This window comes from Piliocolobus tephrosceles, chromosome 20, assembly GCF_002776525.5.
Source record: "Piliocolobus tephrosceles isolate RC106 chromosome 20, ASM277652v3, whole genome shotgun sequence".
Classification (NCBI taxonomy): domain Eukaryota; kingdom Metazoa; phylum Chordata; class Mammalia; order Primates; family Cercopithecidae; genus Piliocolobus; species Piliocolobus tephrosceles.
The window spans coordinates 41,930,010-41,947,049 of NC_045453.1; the positions used below are offsets into that span (position 1 = coordinate 41,930,010).

At 41.1% G+C, this 17,040-nt stretch overlaps 1 protein-coding gene across 1 annotated transcript in view; it reads right to left on the reverse strand.

The window, feature by feature from the left end:
- The window catches only part of CFAP61 (cilia and flagella associated protein 61), a 295,737-nt gene that overhangs the window by 155,761 nt on the left and 122,936 nt on the right, over nt 1–17,040 (reverse strand). The window contains exons 14-16 of the mRNA XM_023217758.2: nt 11,649–11,775; nt 7,996–8,073; nt 2,657–2,863 (exon numbers count right to left, since the gene is read on the reverse strand). Coding sequence (XP_023073526.1) covers nt 2,657–2,863; nt 7,996–8,073; nt 11,649–11,775 — 412 coding nt within the window. The remainder of the gene's footprint in view (nt 1–2,656; nt 2,864–7,995; nt 8,074–11,648; nt 11,776–17,040) is intronic.

Below are 17,040 nucleotides of genomic sequence, written 5' to 3' on the forward strand. Positions count from 1 at the left end.
GTTAACCTTTGTATGTTTGGCATAAGCTGCTTTAAGAAGACACATAGATAAAAATGTCATCCAAGGAGTAACTTAGCAGGGATGTGAAAATCCTCCTGTTTGTAAAAGTCACTCACAGTGACTTCAACCGGACCTCTGTTAAACAATAACAACAACAAAAACTGTTTTGGAACAAAAAGATAAAACTGAGAAGTGGAGGTGGGTGTGGGAGAAGCAGATCATATTATTTACATCTAGACTAATACTAAAGTATGAGTTGGATTTATACTTACTGAAATGAACTATGATAAACCATGTCTTAGGGGAATGCTTTAAGTATTGATTTTATCCAGTTTTAAAAACTTAACAGAGAAAACCAAACACGGTGATCTTTATTTCTGTCACATTTATGAAATCTTAGGGTTTTGGTGAAATGAACTAAAGACATTGTAACCATTTAAATCTGAAGAGTCAGACTGTAAAATCAAAACTTTTAATGATACATTTATTGAATTTAAGCTGGAAAGCAAAGAAAGAAAAACAACTGTAGATGCATTTTAATAAATGCATCTACATATGCATTTTTTACATATATGCATATGTAAACATATGGTTTACATATGACTTTTTGCAGTTCTAAAAATAGCCCCTGGCATTTCTAAGAGCTTCTAAAATGGTTTTCTAAAATCCTTCACCACTGAACTTCACACCCTGACTTCACAAACTGAAAAACAGATCCCTAGCCAGCACCCTGTTTTTATGCCTGAAAGAGCTCTTAATACATGCCTTGACCAGACAGACAGAGAGAAAACCCTCCCCATAATGTGAGCCAAAAAGCTCAACTTTACTGTAGTCAACTGGGGATTTATAGCAGAATTTGGGAATTCTTACTCAAATTATTTGGAACTGCTTCATACACTTGTTTTAAATGAATATGTGAAATCAACTGGAAGTGCAGACTGAGAAGAAATCTGTTTCCAAGCATGTTTTTAGAGGCTATATACAACAGTGTGGAACATATTCCTAATTTCATACTATTGAGGTAAATGTATAAACATTTAATGAAATGCCCAAGGTATTATTTTTATTATGGATGCAAATGGACTTTCTCTAACCCAGCACATCCAGGCAACTTCATGAATAAAAACAAGAAAGTAATATCACATCCTGAAGGTCACAAAATTGGCATTTGGCCAAGTGCAAAGTAAAAGAAAACTGTGCAGGACCAGGATTTTCCAGCAGAACTGTTACCTTCCCATCTCAGTGAGTTCAAAGCTGGGCCATTTCATTGCCATGGTGCTGCATTTTGATAGAAAAAAAAAAAAAAAAAGAGGCTATGGCAGAGTCTACATCTCACTCAAAACCTTTTCTATTTTTCTTCTTTCTTCCCCATTCCCTCTGAACTTCTCCAAAAGGTTTTCCGAACTTCTCCGAAAGGTTTTTGTTAAATAAAATACACTGGTGAGATTATTGCTATGTGTATGTACTAACACACTTTAGATTGTTTAATAAATAGACATGTTAATAATAAGGCACTTTAAGATGTCTTAGCTCCCTTTTGCTGATAAGAAGAAATGAGACAATGTCAGACTCTAGGCAGAACATGGGAAAGTTTGAGTTCATGAGTGGAATCTTATGGGGCAACTTCTACCTGCTCTAGTGGTTGAATCCCTTCACCCCAAGTCTACATCAAGTTGAGGACCAACGTTGTCAGTGACTGAGAGACCAATTTGCAGGAAAAAACCCTTGGGAATCTAGCTTGAAAAGGCCCTTGCCTATGGAACAACCAGACACCTTATATGAATGTGTGAGTGTGTGTGTGTGTGGGGGGGGGGGTGAGTATATGTGTGAATGCATGAGTGTGTGTGAGTGTGGTATACGTGCATGAATGCATGAGTGCGTGGGGTGTCTGTGTGTGTGTGTTTGTGTTTGTGACTCTTCTAGGCAATAGGGATATAGCTTTGAACAAGACATATAAAAGCATGGCTGTGTTCATGGTAAAATAGATAACTTCAGTTGGTGGTGAGTGCTGTGAGGAACGCTAAAGTGGGATGGGACGTATGCAAGTAAGATGGAGGGTGTGCGATCTGTGCATGCACATACACACCATGTATACACATCAGATTCGTGTCTATTACCACAGTATTACTCCATGCAAGCGTGGCAAGTGTTACATGGGGTTACATTGGCATCAGGTATCTCCACACTTTCTCTCCATCACCTACTGGGGGTGTGTACAGTGCTTATTTGGAATGCTGGGATAGCACGCCAGTCTTCTAAAATAGAATTAATTTATTCTATGGATTCATCACTGAAATGTTCTTTGCTTGAAGGAATGAATAAGATCATGTTGGTGATGCACTCGTGCAACATAAAAAAGTATTAGATTTTCACGTCTCTTAGAGCATTTTTGCATGGTTTTCAGTCTCCGTTTTGTCAATATAGAAAAGCCAACATATTTTACTACATAATTAGTTGTGATTGTGTCAGAAATTTGAAGCCTACAGAATGTCACTGTAGTCTATGAAAAAGGCAAAACTAAATATGGCCATTGGAAATTCAGACCCATGTTATCATCAAAACCCATCATGAGAGGAATGAATAAAATGTGGCACACAACACCAACAACACTGTGAACACTGACCTGCTGGGAAAGGGAATCGCACCGTTCTCTCACCTTGCCTTCTCTGGATTTTGGGTAAACAGGGTAGTAGAGACAGGATTTAAAGCCTAAACGCAGGATCTCCTTCAGAAAGAACTTGGTGTAGTGCCGGAAAATGGGGTTGAGGGCAAAGTGATGCAAGTGCCCGTGTTCTTCGCGCTGGTGGTGACTGAAGTAGATGAAATCTTCAATGTTGTAATGTGACCGTATGTACTCAATGTCCTACAGAAGAGACAGAAGGGATGGTTTCTACAAGCATTTTAAACAAACGGCATGCATTTTGTGATAAATATCTTTTAAAAATTACTTTAGGTATGACAGTAAGAAATATGTTTTTCTCTTCCATATTTGCCACCTCATCTTCATGGCAAATTTTTTAAATTAGAAATTACATTTCCTGAGAGCTAGTTGTTCTGATGGATTGTCTTTGGGGGATGGCAGCACAGCTTGTAATGTGCTCCTTCCACACCCATGGCTGCTATCAACTCAGAGAGCCCCGAGTCTCTGCCGTTGGCCAAGCGGCAGGACAGCAGCTCCATACCACTCAGGCGAAGTGAGCACAAGCCGGTCAGCGCAAGAGACCGACCCCATGGGAAATTAGGGAGTCAGGCAGACAGAGCCACTGGTGTTCTCTGATGCGTTACCATTCACCTGTTAGTGTGGAAATGTGTCACCCCCAAGTCACACACTTTGTTTTGTTTTGCTTTTTTTCATTTGAGACAGAGTCTCACTCTGTCACCCACGCTGGAGTGCCCCGGCGTGATCTTCACTCACTGCAACCTCTGCCTCCTGGGTTCAAGAGATCCTCCCACTTCAGCCTCCCAACCAGCTGGGATTTCAGGCGCCCACCATCATGCCTGGCTAATTTTTTTGTAGTTTTAGTAGAGATGGGGTTTCACCATGTTTGGCCAGGCAGGTCTTGAACTCCCGGCCTCAAGTGATCTGCCCGCCTCGGCCTTCCAAAGTGCTGAAATTACAGGTGCAAGTCACTATGCCTGGCCCCAAGTCATACACTTTGATTACATGTATGGCTGGCTGGCCTACAATAAAACTGCATAATTGGGCCTTATCCCTGTGCACTTCTTAAACCTTCTATCCCCCTTGATGTGTAATATTTTTGCAGTGGAAGGTAATTTAAAGAACTGATGAGTGTCTTCCCATGTAAAGGAAATATCAGGCACACTGCTCTTGTTTCCACAGGTCTGGTTCTGGTCCCCGCTCTGTGCCCACACTGCACTGGGATCCCAGGTCTCCTTCATGCTAACTGTGCCCTGGGCCAGCCTGTCCTGTGTCACCTCCCAGCAGTGCACGCTGTCAGGAGCATGGGGGGAGGGGAACACTCCAAGGTGGGTGTGACTCTCTGATGATAGCAGCACTAAACGCACCCAAAATGCAGGAAAAATCAAATCATACGGAGGTTGCAAAACACCAACTTATATTTCTCCTTGTTTTCCACAGTAAAATTATTTTAAAAGCCTACTTTCAAGAACAGAAATGGAGAATGCAAGGCCCCTGATGTGTTCTGTGATCAGCAAGGCTGGCACCAGCAAATCCATGAAAACTGTGGCATCTGTGGCCAAGCTTCTCGAAGTCCCCTGCCTTTCCAGCTTTTGTCACAAAGCACAGAGGAAACAGAGCTCTGGGTAACCGGGCCAGTGGCGGTACCCTAGGGCAGTTCTGCAACCTTTCAATCTGCATTGACCCTGTAATGGCCTTTATACTATAAGACTTTTCTTTAATTACCAAGGAGGCATCCCTCATTATAAAATAAAATGAGTGATAAGTATAGGACTGAGAAATCACTGAAAAACAAAAAGCCAACAGAGGTTATTAGCTCAAAACAGCAGATGGGCCATGTGCATCTAATTTTCTTCCCATCCCAAATCCCTTAAAATAACAACAACAAAAATTATTTTTGGTGTAATGAGAGCATATTGGAGGACAAAAAAGTAAGGCAGTTTTACATTAGAAGGAAACCTACCACTAGGTGAAACCTTCTTACCTTGGGCCACCTGGAGTCCCTGCCTGTCGGCTGGTACTCCATTCAAGCACACAAAGGGAAGCCAGACACTGCCATACCCTCCCAATCAGACAGAGGGACGGTGGCACTACCAGTGACAGAGGAGACGCCATGGAGAAACATACAAGCACAACTGTCAAGGATACCCATGCCAGCCACCCAAACTGATCATTTAATCTTTCACTCATGACAAGGACAGACTTTTGAGGAAAACTGACAAATAAAAAAAGACCAGCATAGAGAAACATACAACTTACTACAGAGAAGACAAATTATTCAGGAAATAGCAGCGAATTAAAAAAAATTCTACAGAGTGTACTCAGAGAGATCAAAAAGGATCTTGCATGTAATACCAAAAAGGAACAAGCTGATACCAAAAAGGAACAATAGAGAACAAGAGACTTGGAAGTTAAATAGATGAACTCTGAAATAAAGATTCCAATACAATACTTGGGTAATAGAATAAACACAGCTGAAGAATTAGAGATTTGGAAGACAAAATTGAGGAAATCTAAAATGATGAGTAAAATGTAACATATATATGTTTAGAGACATCGAAGAATCAATTCAAAAGATCTAATATCCATCTAAAAAACAATTTAAGAAAAGGAGAATGGAGAAAATGGAGGAGAAGAAATAATTAATGAAATCATAGAAGAAAAATTGCCAACAGAGACATAAGATACTTCTTGGCAAAATTTCAGAATTCCAGAGACAAAAAGAAAATTTAATTCTTGAGAAAGAAAGCAAACAAACACATATTTATTCATAAAAGATCAAGAATCAGGTTGGTATCAGATTATATTTTATCAATGACATTGGATACAGATTTAACAATCTGATGAGAAATAATTAGAATGAGGCTGTTGCAGATGGCTGATGCCTGTAATCCCAGCATTTTGGGAGCTTGAGGGGGGGCAGATCACCTGAGGTCAAGAGTTCAAGACCAGACTGGCCAATATGGTGAAACCCCATCTCTACAAAAAATACAAAAATTAGCCGTGTGTGGTGGTGCACACCTGTAATTCCAGCTACTCAGGAGGCTGAGGCAGGAGAATCACTTGAACACGGGAGGCAGAGGCTGCAGTGAGCCGAGATCACATCACTGCACTCCAGCCTGGGGGACAGAGCAAGACTCCATTTCCATAATAATAATAATAATTTGAATGAGAATTCTACACACAGCCAAATGAGTATACAAGTAGGAGGACCAATGAAAATTTCTCATATTTGTGTGGACGCAGGGACCTTACTACCTAACACCGTCTCTAAAAGAATAACTAACTCCAAGAAATATGGGATCAAAAAGAGGAATAAATCTAAGAAAGAGAAAAGTGTGCAATATATTAAAGAAATAAAACCATGTGAACATCTCGATGTCAAAAACACATTCGATAAAATTCAACACTCATCCATAATAAAAACTTTTAATAAGATAGAGAAGAAAATTTCCCTTACTTGTTAAGGGATATCTATCAGAAACCTACAGCCACGATTATGCTAAATGGAGGAAAGTATAGAATCATTCCATTAAAATCAAGAACACCAGAAAGGCAGCTATTATTAACACTATTACTCAATGCTGTTCTATCCAAACACTAAAACTGGAAAAAGACTAAAGGTATAAATATTGAAAAGGAAGGTGTAGCAGGTTCTCTTATCCAAAGAATCCTAAGATGACCGCCAGGACAGTACCTGTTATCCCACATCCCTCATGCTCTTCTGCAAAGTGACTCTGCCACACCCCCATTGAGAGAAGCCCGCCTCCACCCCTTGTGTCTGAGCGTGCCCTCTAACTGCTCTGACCAGTAGAATAGGGTGGAGGTGATGCTGCGGCAGAAAAGTGAATCAGCTGAAAAACTCTCCAGGCTCAGAGATATTTCATAAAGGTGATTGAGTACAAGATAAAAATACAAACACTAGTAGTTTTCCCATACACAAGACAAACATTTAGAAAATATGAGAAAAAGTGTATACTCAGAATACCAAGAGAAATCATAAAACACGTAGAAATAAATGATCAATGTCTAGAACTGTGTCAGGTCAGGGTCTCAGCAGGAAACAGTATGATCAAATTAGGATAATTGGAGGCAGGTTTAACAAAGGAAATATTTACAAGGATGGGGCAGGTGTAAGAAGATAAGTAGGGACTGTGCCGCAGCAACTGCAAGCTATTCCCACCCTAAGAGGGTGACACAGGAGGAGGGCTGGTTATAGGAATCCAAAAGGAGAGCATCATGAAGAGGTTGCCTTGAAATGTCAGGGAACTCAGTGGAGATCAGCCTGCTGAGGCATCAGACGTCACTGTCCCCTCCTCCTTCTGTCAGGGCTCTCCATCCACCAAACCCAACGGGCAGCCAAACAGCAAAGGTACCCATAATGCTGTGCCCATCAGTCAGGCTCCCTGGGACAGAACAGGGTGGAGAAAGGTGGAGAATGGACTCACAGGACAAACAAAAACCCATATGGCACAAAACATGATGCAAAGAAAACCACATGAAAGAAGCCACAAAACGTTTCTGAAGAACCCAAAAAGTTAAACAACAACAACATAGAAAGCCATGATCCATGATCCTAGTAGGGAAGTCTCTATATTTTAATGTCAATTCTGCCTAAATTGTTCTATAGAATCCACATAGGTACAACTATATTAATAATAAGCATTACACGGTTTGGGAGAGGAAATAGCCAAGGAAAAAAAAAAAAAGAAAATTTAGAAGACACCAAATGAGAGAACACTCCTCTACTAGATATAAAAGCACAGGATAATGCAATAGGTATCAACAGATAAATCCATGGAAAAGGAGAGTTTAAAAATCGACATAGGCATATAGAAATTTAATGAATGTAAAAGCAGCATTTTAAAATCAAAAGGGAAAGAATGGACTATTCAGTAATAAATGCTTTGAAATAGCTGGCTGTGCACTGGGAAAAAATAAAATGACATTTCCATTTGACACACACACACACGATATATGTAACAAGTGCCAAAAAGAATGCTGGAAGGGATAAATGCATCACTACAGTAGTAATACTTTGGGGAGAGCAATGGAATATATCAATATGTATATAGGTGGTGGAAAGTTATCTGAGTTTTTAGGGTGAGAATTCTTTCATGTAGTCTTTGTAATATATTAAATATTGTGAACTGCAAAAAAAAACGGAGAATTGCAAGTCCTCCAAGTGGGGTAGAGGCAGATGATGACGATATCCATCAGAAAAAGGAGGCATTCACATTAAATAAGTAAAAGTACAACTCCAAAAGGGGCATTTGGGCTAATTCATGATATAGCAAGGCACAATCAAAGAAATTAAAATCCACTTCACAATTTACCATTTCATTTCTGATCACTGCAATACCAACTATTTGTCCTGCAACTTCAGCTACAAATGCCTGCAGCAGTGTTCCATCCTGAAAAGATAAGCATATATTTTAAGACCCTTAAAAATATGGCTATGAATGTTTTTGTAAGCAGGCAACAGTGGGTCTTAACCCTGTTCACATAACAACAACAACAACAGAACAATCATCTATCAACACCTACTTTGGGTCAGGTAGTAAGTTAAACACCCTCCCTATGTCCACTGGATCCTCACACCACCTCTATTATATATTATTATTATTATTATTATTGTTCTTATTATTATTATCAGTTTTGAGATGGAGTTTTGCTCTTGTTGCCCAGGCTCGAGTGCAATGGCATGATCTCGGCTCACTGCAGCCTCTGCCTCTGGGGTTCAAGCAATTCTTGTGCCTCAGCCTCTCAAGCAACTGGGACTACAGGTGCTCAGCTAACTTTCGTATTTTCAGTAGAGATGAGTTTACACCACATTGCTCAGGGTGGTCTTGAACTCCTGGCCTCAAAGATTCCACACACCTTGGGCTCCCAAAGTGCTAGGACTGCAGGCGTGAGTCACCACACCTGGCTTCAGGGCTGAGACTTAATAAAGTTAATAATTTTACTGCTTCATCAAGGATATTCCTTAGTGAAACCAGCTTTTCCTTTCCTTTTTCTTTAATTGACATACTTGTAGATTTACATGCAGTGTAAGAAATAAAACAGAATTTCTTGTACACTTTGTTCAGTATCCCCTAATGATAATATTTTGCATAACCAGAGTATAATACTACAAGCAGGAAACCAACACTGTTACAATTGTCTGTGTGTGTGTGTGTGGTGTATGAAGTTTCACATGATTTCATCACCTCTATAGGTTTATGTATCCACCACTGTAGTCAGAATATTGAACAGTTCTAATACCACAAAATCCCTTGAGTTGCCCCCTCTGTCCCCATCCTCCCCACATCCTTAACCTCTGGCATCAAATAACCTGTTCTCCATTTCTAAAATATTATCACTTCAAAGTGTCATATAAATGGAACTCTAGAGGATATAACCTGTAGGGGTTGGCTTTTTCCCCACTCAGTATAATTCTCTGGAGATTTATCCAAGCCGATACATGAATCAAGAGTTCATTTCTTTCATTGCTTAGTAGTATTCCAAGGCATGACGTTCCACAGTGTTTAACCATTCATCTGTTGAAGGATATCTGGGCTGACAATAGCTGCTATGAACATTAGTGTAAAGTCTTCATTTCTCTGGATCAAATGCCCACAAGTGCAATTGTTAGACTATAAGATAGTTGCAGTTTTAGTTTTTTAATAAACAGCCAGGACTGGGCACGGTGGCTCACTCCTGTAATCCCACCACTTTGGGAGGCTGAGGCAGGCAGATCACTCGACACCAGGAGTTCGAGACCAGCCTGGCCAATGCGGTGAAACCCCGTCTCTACTAAAAATACAAAAACTACAGGCGGGCACTTGTAATCCCAGCTACTCATGAGGCTGAGGCAGGAGAATCACTTGAACCCGGGAAGCGGAGGTTGCAGTGAGCCAAGATCACGCCATTGCACTCCAGCCTGGGTGACAAGAGTGAGACTCTATCTCAAAATAAACAAATAAATACAAATAAAAATAAAAAATTAAACAGCCAAAATATTTTCCAGAGTGGCCGTACCGTTCTACGTTCCTACCAGCAACACTAGAGATCCAGTTTCCCCATATCCTCGCCAGCATTTAGCGACTAGTGGCATCACTGTTTTTTGTTTCAGTCATTCTGATGGCTTTGCAGGGATATTCCACTGTGGTTTGCTCTTTCGGTAGTCACCGGGATGACGGTGAAGAACACCAGGACCACTAGGACATTTGCTGCCACTTCTGTGACCTACTCTGAGGTGGCACTGGCTTCACCCAGTGAATTGCTATTGCTTTTGCATCATAGGTACAGATCTCAACACAGTGGAAAATGAATAAAACAGTTTTTACCTTGCAGTCTCCCAGAAAATCCATGTTTCAGAGGCCCCCAAGGTTCTTTAGACCACACTTTGAGAACCAGGGCTTAACCTCATACCACTTAGAGGGCCAGGAGGGAAGGAGCAAAAAATGAAGAAACAAAGAGTCCAAGACAAACCAAAGCAAATACCATGTGCTGAAGGGAAGTTGTATTTTAGTTTACTTTGATGCTTTCGTAAATAGAAAACATTTGTGTACACACCATTATGTTTAGGTGTTTGGTGTCTTCCTTCTAATGACTTAAAAATTAACTAAAAGGTTTTTTTCCAAAAGAGCAAATAACTGGAACTCCCCAAATGACTTCAACAGTAGAATGAAGACATAAATGGTGGTATATTCATGCCATGAAATACTTCATGCTATAATATGAATGACTCTTACATATTGCTGAGCAAAAGAAACTTGGTATCAGAAAACAAGTAGTATGATTCCATTTATGTAGAGTTCAAAAATAGGCATAGCCAATCTCTGATCTTAGAAGCAAGGTGGTATTAACTTAGGGAAAGGCCTGAGTAGAGGCATCGGGGAACTTCCGGCAGGCTGTGGTTAGTCTGTTTCTTAAAACGTGCTGGTTACATGGTGTATGCAAATTGTGAAATCCATCACACAGTTTATTGGTTATACCTCAATAAATTTTGTTCAAAATAAAATGTATCAAAAAAGTGACTATGCACAATATTTTTTTTTTTTTTTGAGACGGAGTCTTGCTCTGTCGCCCAGGCTGGAGTGCAGTGGCCAGATCTCAGCTCACTGCAAGCTCCACCTCCCGGGTTTACGCCATTCTCCTGCTTCAGCCTCCCGAGTAGCTGGGACTACAGGCGCCCGCCACCTCGCCTGGCTAATTTTGTTTATTTTTTAGTAGAGACGGGGTTTCACCGGGTTAGCCAGGATGGTCTCGATCTCCTGACCTCGTGATCCGCCCGTCTTGGCCTCCCAAAGTGCTGGGATTACAGGCTTGAGCCACCGCGACCGGCCACAATATTCTTTAACTATCTGCATCTTTCCATGTGTAGTTAGATTAACTGGCATGGCCCTTAAGATAGCAGTATTAATTTATAGACTGCCACAAGCCTGACTTTTGCCATAGCACATACATGCATTACCACACTAGAAAGAGAACCCAACACTTATCATGCAGGATCTTTCCCAGACTATGTAATCCTAGGGGATGCAGCCAGCTCAACAAAAGGGTCTGGTCAGACTCATCATTCAATAGGCTCAAATAGGGTCCCACTACCCTCAGTCTGGTACCCAGTGCTGCTGAGGTGGGCACCAGATACCTGTGGATTCCTAAGATACCCTTCCCTAACCACGGTCATACTGTATCTACCTATCCCAAAAAATAGGATCTATCTCATTTTGATATGACTGTTTGGATCAAGTCCAAACTTTCTATCTTCATGAGAAGGATTTTGGGTGTCTGATCCCTCTGGGGGATCCCCACTGAGAATGGTCTCACTTCCTTAAGTCCCAGTCTCCATGGTTTCCTCTTCTGCTCCCATCTTCTAACTCTATCTCCACTGCCCCCTGCCATATGATTTTCCAACTCAGATCCAAGGAAGTTTCAGGGTTGAGTCTACATGGGTCATCACAATGGTCCCATATCCTGAGGTCTGGTCATATCACATACTTACAGGGTCTTTGCGAGCCTTGTTGTAACGGTCTAAGTCCTCCAATATGCTTTTATTCAACATGAGGGTGCTGACAAGATTTTCCACACCAGGAGTATCCAAGAGAGTGGCAAATCTTATTTGAATGGACCTGGGTAAGGAGAGGAATATATTTTTAAGTTAAAGTACTAAATACATATTCCCCCACAAATGGAGACAGAATTGTAACATATCACACTTACATAAAATAATATCCAGTAAAGCATGTTTATATAACATTGGGGTTTGAGTAATTGTAAAAGTAACTCATTTCATTATAGAAAACATGAAACACAAAAACGTGTGAAGAATAAGGTAAATATCACTGATAATGCCATTAATCAAAGACAACACAGAGATACTTTAAATATTTAGTTTACAATAGCACTATGATTTATTTCATAAACAGAGTCAAAATCCTTCCAATTTTTAAATTATGTTAGGAAGAAGTCACATTGCACCAGGGCTGGCTTCATGGGTGTGGGACCCACACAATGCTGTGTGCTTTTTAGAGCCTCACACTCACAGTTTATTGCTCTGAGGCAATAAACCCCTCCACCCAGGGGTTCAGTGCATCCTGGTGCAGGGGTTGCAAGCCCTTAGTTGGATGCCTGTTTGCCATGGGTTGGAGCTCATGGGAAGGAGAGACTGATTGTCCCACACGAGGCCAGAGTCTCACATTTTCGTTTTGCAGTGGGTCCTGTACATTATGTCGTTCAAAAATTCTTAATAATTTTATCTTTGACTTCATGTTTTTAAGTAAAGTTAAGTGACACAATGGAGCATGTCAGGGGTCTTGGAGCCTCAGCTCACGTGTGCTCCCCACGGTCTCTCCATGATGCTTTTCTCCCACCTGTTCCCTGCCCCTGGCACCCTGGGCCCTAGAGAGCCTCCCCATTCCTGCCTCATGACAGCTGCCTCCTCCTTCTGCCAGGGGTGACACTGGTTGCATTGGTTGGGGGAAGCCCGTGTTCAGCCAACACCCAGGGGGGTTCCTGGACAAGGGTATAGAGAGGCTCATGAGTCAGGTACATGACACATGGAGTCTCTGGTCAGACCAAGGGGGTGGCTGTCCCCACCCTGGGCAGACAGTGCCATGGCGTGTTCGGCTAGCAACTCAGTGTGGACCTCCTACCCATCCTCCACCCAGGGGTTCAGTGCATCCTGGTGCAGAGGTTGCAAGCCCTTAGTTGGATGCCTGTTTGCCATGGGTTGGAGCTCATGGGAAGGAGAGACTGATTGCCCCACACGAGGCCAGAGTCTCACATTTTCGTTTTGCAGTGGGTCCTGTACATTATGTAGCTGGCCTCGCAGTGAATTCTCCGCAGTTACTAGGGTATTATTACTCAATGGGACAATGCCATTCCTCCTCGTGCTGATACAATAAAATATCCTAATCTATTTAACTGTCAACTGTAGGGAACATCTGTGCTTAAATTTTAATACATGCTTCCATATTTGAACAAAGTATCATATTTGCAAAGAACAATATCTATATCTATAATTAACTAATAAAAAGATGAACAACTAATACCTTCTTAATAATGTTTATGAGCAATTTTAAGCGAAAGGTAAGAACTTTGTTATATGACCACCTTACACCAAAATCTAGTTCAGTGGATTAAAGATGGAAATGTAACAAACAAGACCACAAAAGCACTAGAAAAACACTCAAGCGAATTAAAAACATATATCCACACAAAACCTGTACATGAATGTTCATAGCAGCATTATTCACAATAGCCCAAGAGAAAACAACCCAAATGCCCACCAACTGATGAATGGATAAACAGAGCATGATTTATACATACAACAGAAAACTATTCAGCCATAAAAGAAAATAAAGTACTGACACATACTCCAACACGCATGAACTTTAAAACATTGTGCGAAGTGAGAGAAACCACATACAAAAAGGCACGTGTTGTGTAATTCCATTTATATGAAATGTCCAGAACAGGCAAATTTACAGTGATAGAAAGTGGGTTAGTGATTGTTGGGGGCTGAGGGGAGAAGAGAATGGGAGTGACAGCTTGATAGGTACAGGGTGTCCTTTGGGTGATACAAATGTTCTAGAACCAGATAGAGGTGGTAACTGCACAAGGCTGTAACTCTACTACAAACCACTGAATTGTACATTTGAAGTGGGTAAATTGTACAGCATGTGAATTACATCTCAATAAAGCTGTTACAAAAATATATATAATGCCAAAATAACTGAAAGGAAAAGGGAATGGCAACTAACTGCAAAAACAATAAGCTGGCATAGCTATATAAATATCAGATAAAACAGATCTTAAGGCAAAAATCATGAGAAAAAGGTCTTTGTTTGATAATAAAAGTTCACTAGGAAGACATAACAATACCATATCTATAGGTGTCTAACAATAAAGCTCCAGGATACTGAAGTAAAAATGGACAGGGTTATGAGAAGAGTTTGAAATTTACCATCATATTGGTAGAGTTTAATATGGTAGAGCTCTCTCAGAAACTGCTGTCAGACAACACATTTAAGATACTGTGGAAGATCTGGATAAACTTCAGCTAAAGTACACTACATCACCCCAAATGAAAAAGACATGGCCATCTAAGAGTTGTCTCACTGTTTCCATTCCAAAGCCTTCCAGCCAGCTGTCTTTCCTGTCTTAGGTAACAACTCCATCCTTCCAGTGGTTCAGGCCCAGACCTTTGGCTTCATCTGTTTTCTTGCACACCTCTCTTTCAGCCTCACTTTGGGCTGACTCTACTTTCAAAATGCATCTAAGAATGGAACGACTTCTCAAGACCTCCAATGCTAGTCCAGTCTCCACCACCTCTCTCCTGGGTTGTTGAACAGCATCTTATTGTCTCTCCACATTTCTGCCATTGTCCCTGACAAGCCATCCTCCACCAATTTGCCAGAGCAATGCTCATCAAATGTTAAGTCTGATCACAAGACTCTTATACTCAAATTCCCAGTAATAGAGGTGTTCTTACCCTCTTTTATGTGTACGGCCCCTCTCAGAATGTTTTTCAATGAATAAAGTAAGATACTTAAGATAATAATATATGAGCTTCATTAAACAAACATGATTCAGCAGGGAGTCTAATAATTACCATAATGTTGCTACATTGACGAGCATAAGCTTGCACTCCCAGTAAAAGCCAAAGTTCTACAGTGGCTGAGAGCCCCCTCCCCGACTCCCCACGACCACAGCCTTCTTCCCTGTGCCCTCCCTCTGGGATTGCTGCTTGCTCTGACTCATCTCCAAACAGTTGGCTTCTTGGTTTCCCTGCTCTGTGGCACAGGCCACCATGCTGTTCCTCAAACATGCCAGACATAGTCCCTCATCAGAAGTTCCTACTTGAGGAAGGTACCTCATCAGAAGGTCCTACTTTATTAGAAGTTCATACCTCATCAGAAGTTCCTACCTCAACAGAAGGTCCTACCTCATCAGAATTCCCTACCTGAGAAAGTTCCTACCTAATCAGAAGTTCTTACCTAAGGAAGTTCCTACCTCATCAGAAGTTACCTCATCAGAAGTTCCTACCTGTAATTCTCCTCCAGCAAATCTGTGAGCCTGTTCCAGCACCTCAACATTTGAGTCTTTGCTGAAACTTCACCCTCTCAATGACCCTGAAACCCTATTTAAAATTTGGACCCTGACTTTCCAACCTCATTCCCTTTTCTATTTTTCTCCACAGCACTTCCTACTTTCTCTTTATTTTGTTTTTCACCGTTTGTCTCCTTCCACTAGAATAAAACTTGACAAAGATGGGAGTGTTGGTCTATTTGCTCACTGCTGCCACCTCATGGCTAGAGCAATGCCTGGCACATGGTAGATGCTCAATAAATAGCTGTTAAGTGAACTAATCATGAAGCTTGCATGGAGAGAGCCAGAGAGCTTCCCCATGCTTATTACATGTCTTTGTGTGTGTGTGTGTGTGTGTGTGTGTGTGTGTGTTTACATATAATAAATACTACAACTGAGTTATAAACAGTGTTGTTGGATACTAGACTGGAAAGTGAGAGTAAGCGGACATCTTCCCCCAGTAAGGCTTGCAGCTCAGACCATATCACGGTCCACTCCAAAAAGCCAGGGCTTTTTGTAGCCTACAGTGGTGCCCAATAAATGTTCAGTGGGACGTGGGGCTATCTTCCTGCAAAGGAGCACAAAACTGCAAACATTGTTTCACCAGTCTGTCCATGGAAATCTACTGGTGATTAGGGGTCACAACCATTTTGCATTCATCTCTGCAATTCATATTCACCAAAGAGGAGTATTTCAGAACTTTTCTTTGTTCCTAGAATTTCAGGGGGAGGAACAGGCAATGGCAGTATGTTTGTGCCCTCCTCTAAAATGACACTGTCCGGTACAAGAGCCCATACACTTGAAACGTGGTACTCAGAACTGAGATGTGCTGTAAGAATAAAATATTCACTGAATTGTGGACTTGGTACAAAAAAAGTAATATAAAGTATCTCATTTGTGCTTTTTAAATATCGATTATATGCTGAAACAATACTATTTTGGATATAATGGGTTAAATAAGAAATAAATGTTACAATTAATTTCACCTACTTTCTGATTTTTAAATTAGTGTGGCTATTCAAAAATCTAAAATTACACATGTGGCTCAGAGTGTATTACTACTGGATGGGGCTGCTCTCTATGTCTGTATTTGCCTCTGAGAACTACTTCCCAAAAGGTTTTTATTCAGCTCATAAAGCAGAATGTAGGCTGGCTGGGTGAGGTGGCTCACACCTATAATCCCAGCACTTTGGGAGGCCAAGGCAGGAGGATCACTTGAGACCAGGAGTTCAAGACCAGCCCAGCCAACATGGTGAAACTCCATCTCTACTAAAAATACAAAAATTAGCTGTGCATGGTGGCTCACACCTATAATCCTAGCTACTTGGTTGGCCAAGGCACTAGAATCACTTGAACCCAGAACCCAGGAGGAAGAGGTTGCAGTGAGTTGAAATCATGCCACTGCACTCCAGCCTGGGCAAAAGAGTGACAATCTAAAAAAAAAAAAAAAAAAAAAAAATCAGAATGTAGGTCTTATTCCACATGTGACCTTTTTTTGGCAGGCTTGAGGCAAGGTGGCTGTATATACACTATTCCTCCTACAATGGGAGCTGAGAATAGCAGCCTGTTTCTGTTCACTTTAACTAGAATGAGATGTGGGAGACCTGAGGAGGAGGTGGTCTAGCTCCTTTCTTTTCTGGGTAAAGGGAGGAAGAGGTGTGGATTCTTTACTCAGTGTGTTCTGAGAGCCGTGTGTCACTATGCACTTGTTCTTTGTGTCTTCACATCTCCTCCTGTTGCGTTTTAAAGCATTTTCATAGTATGTGGTTTTGCCTAATAAAGCATTCTCATAGAAAAAAACAAAA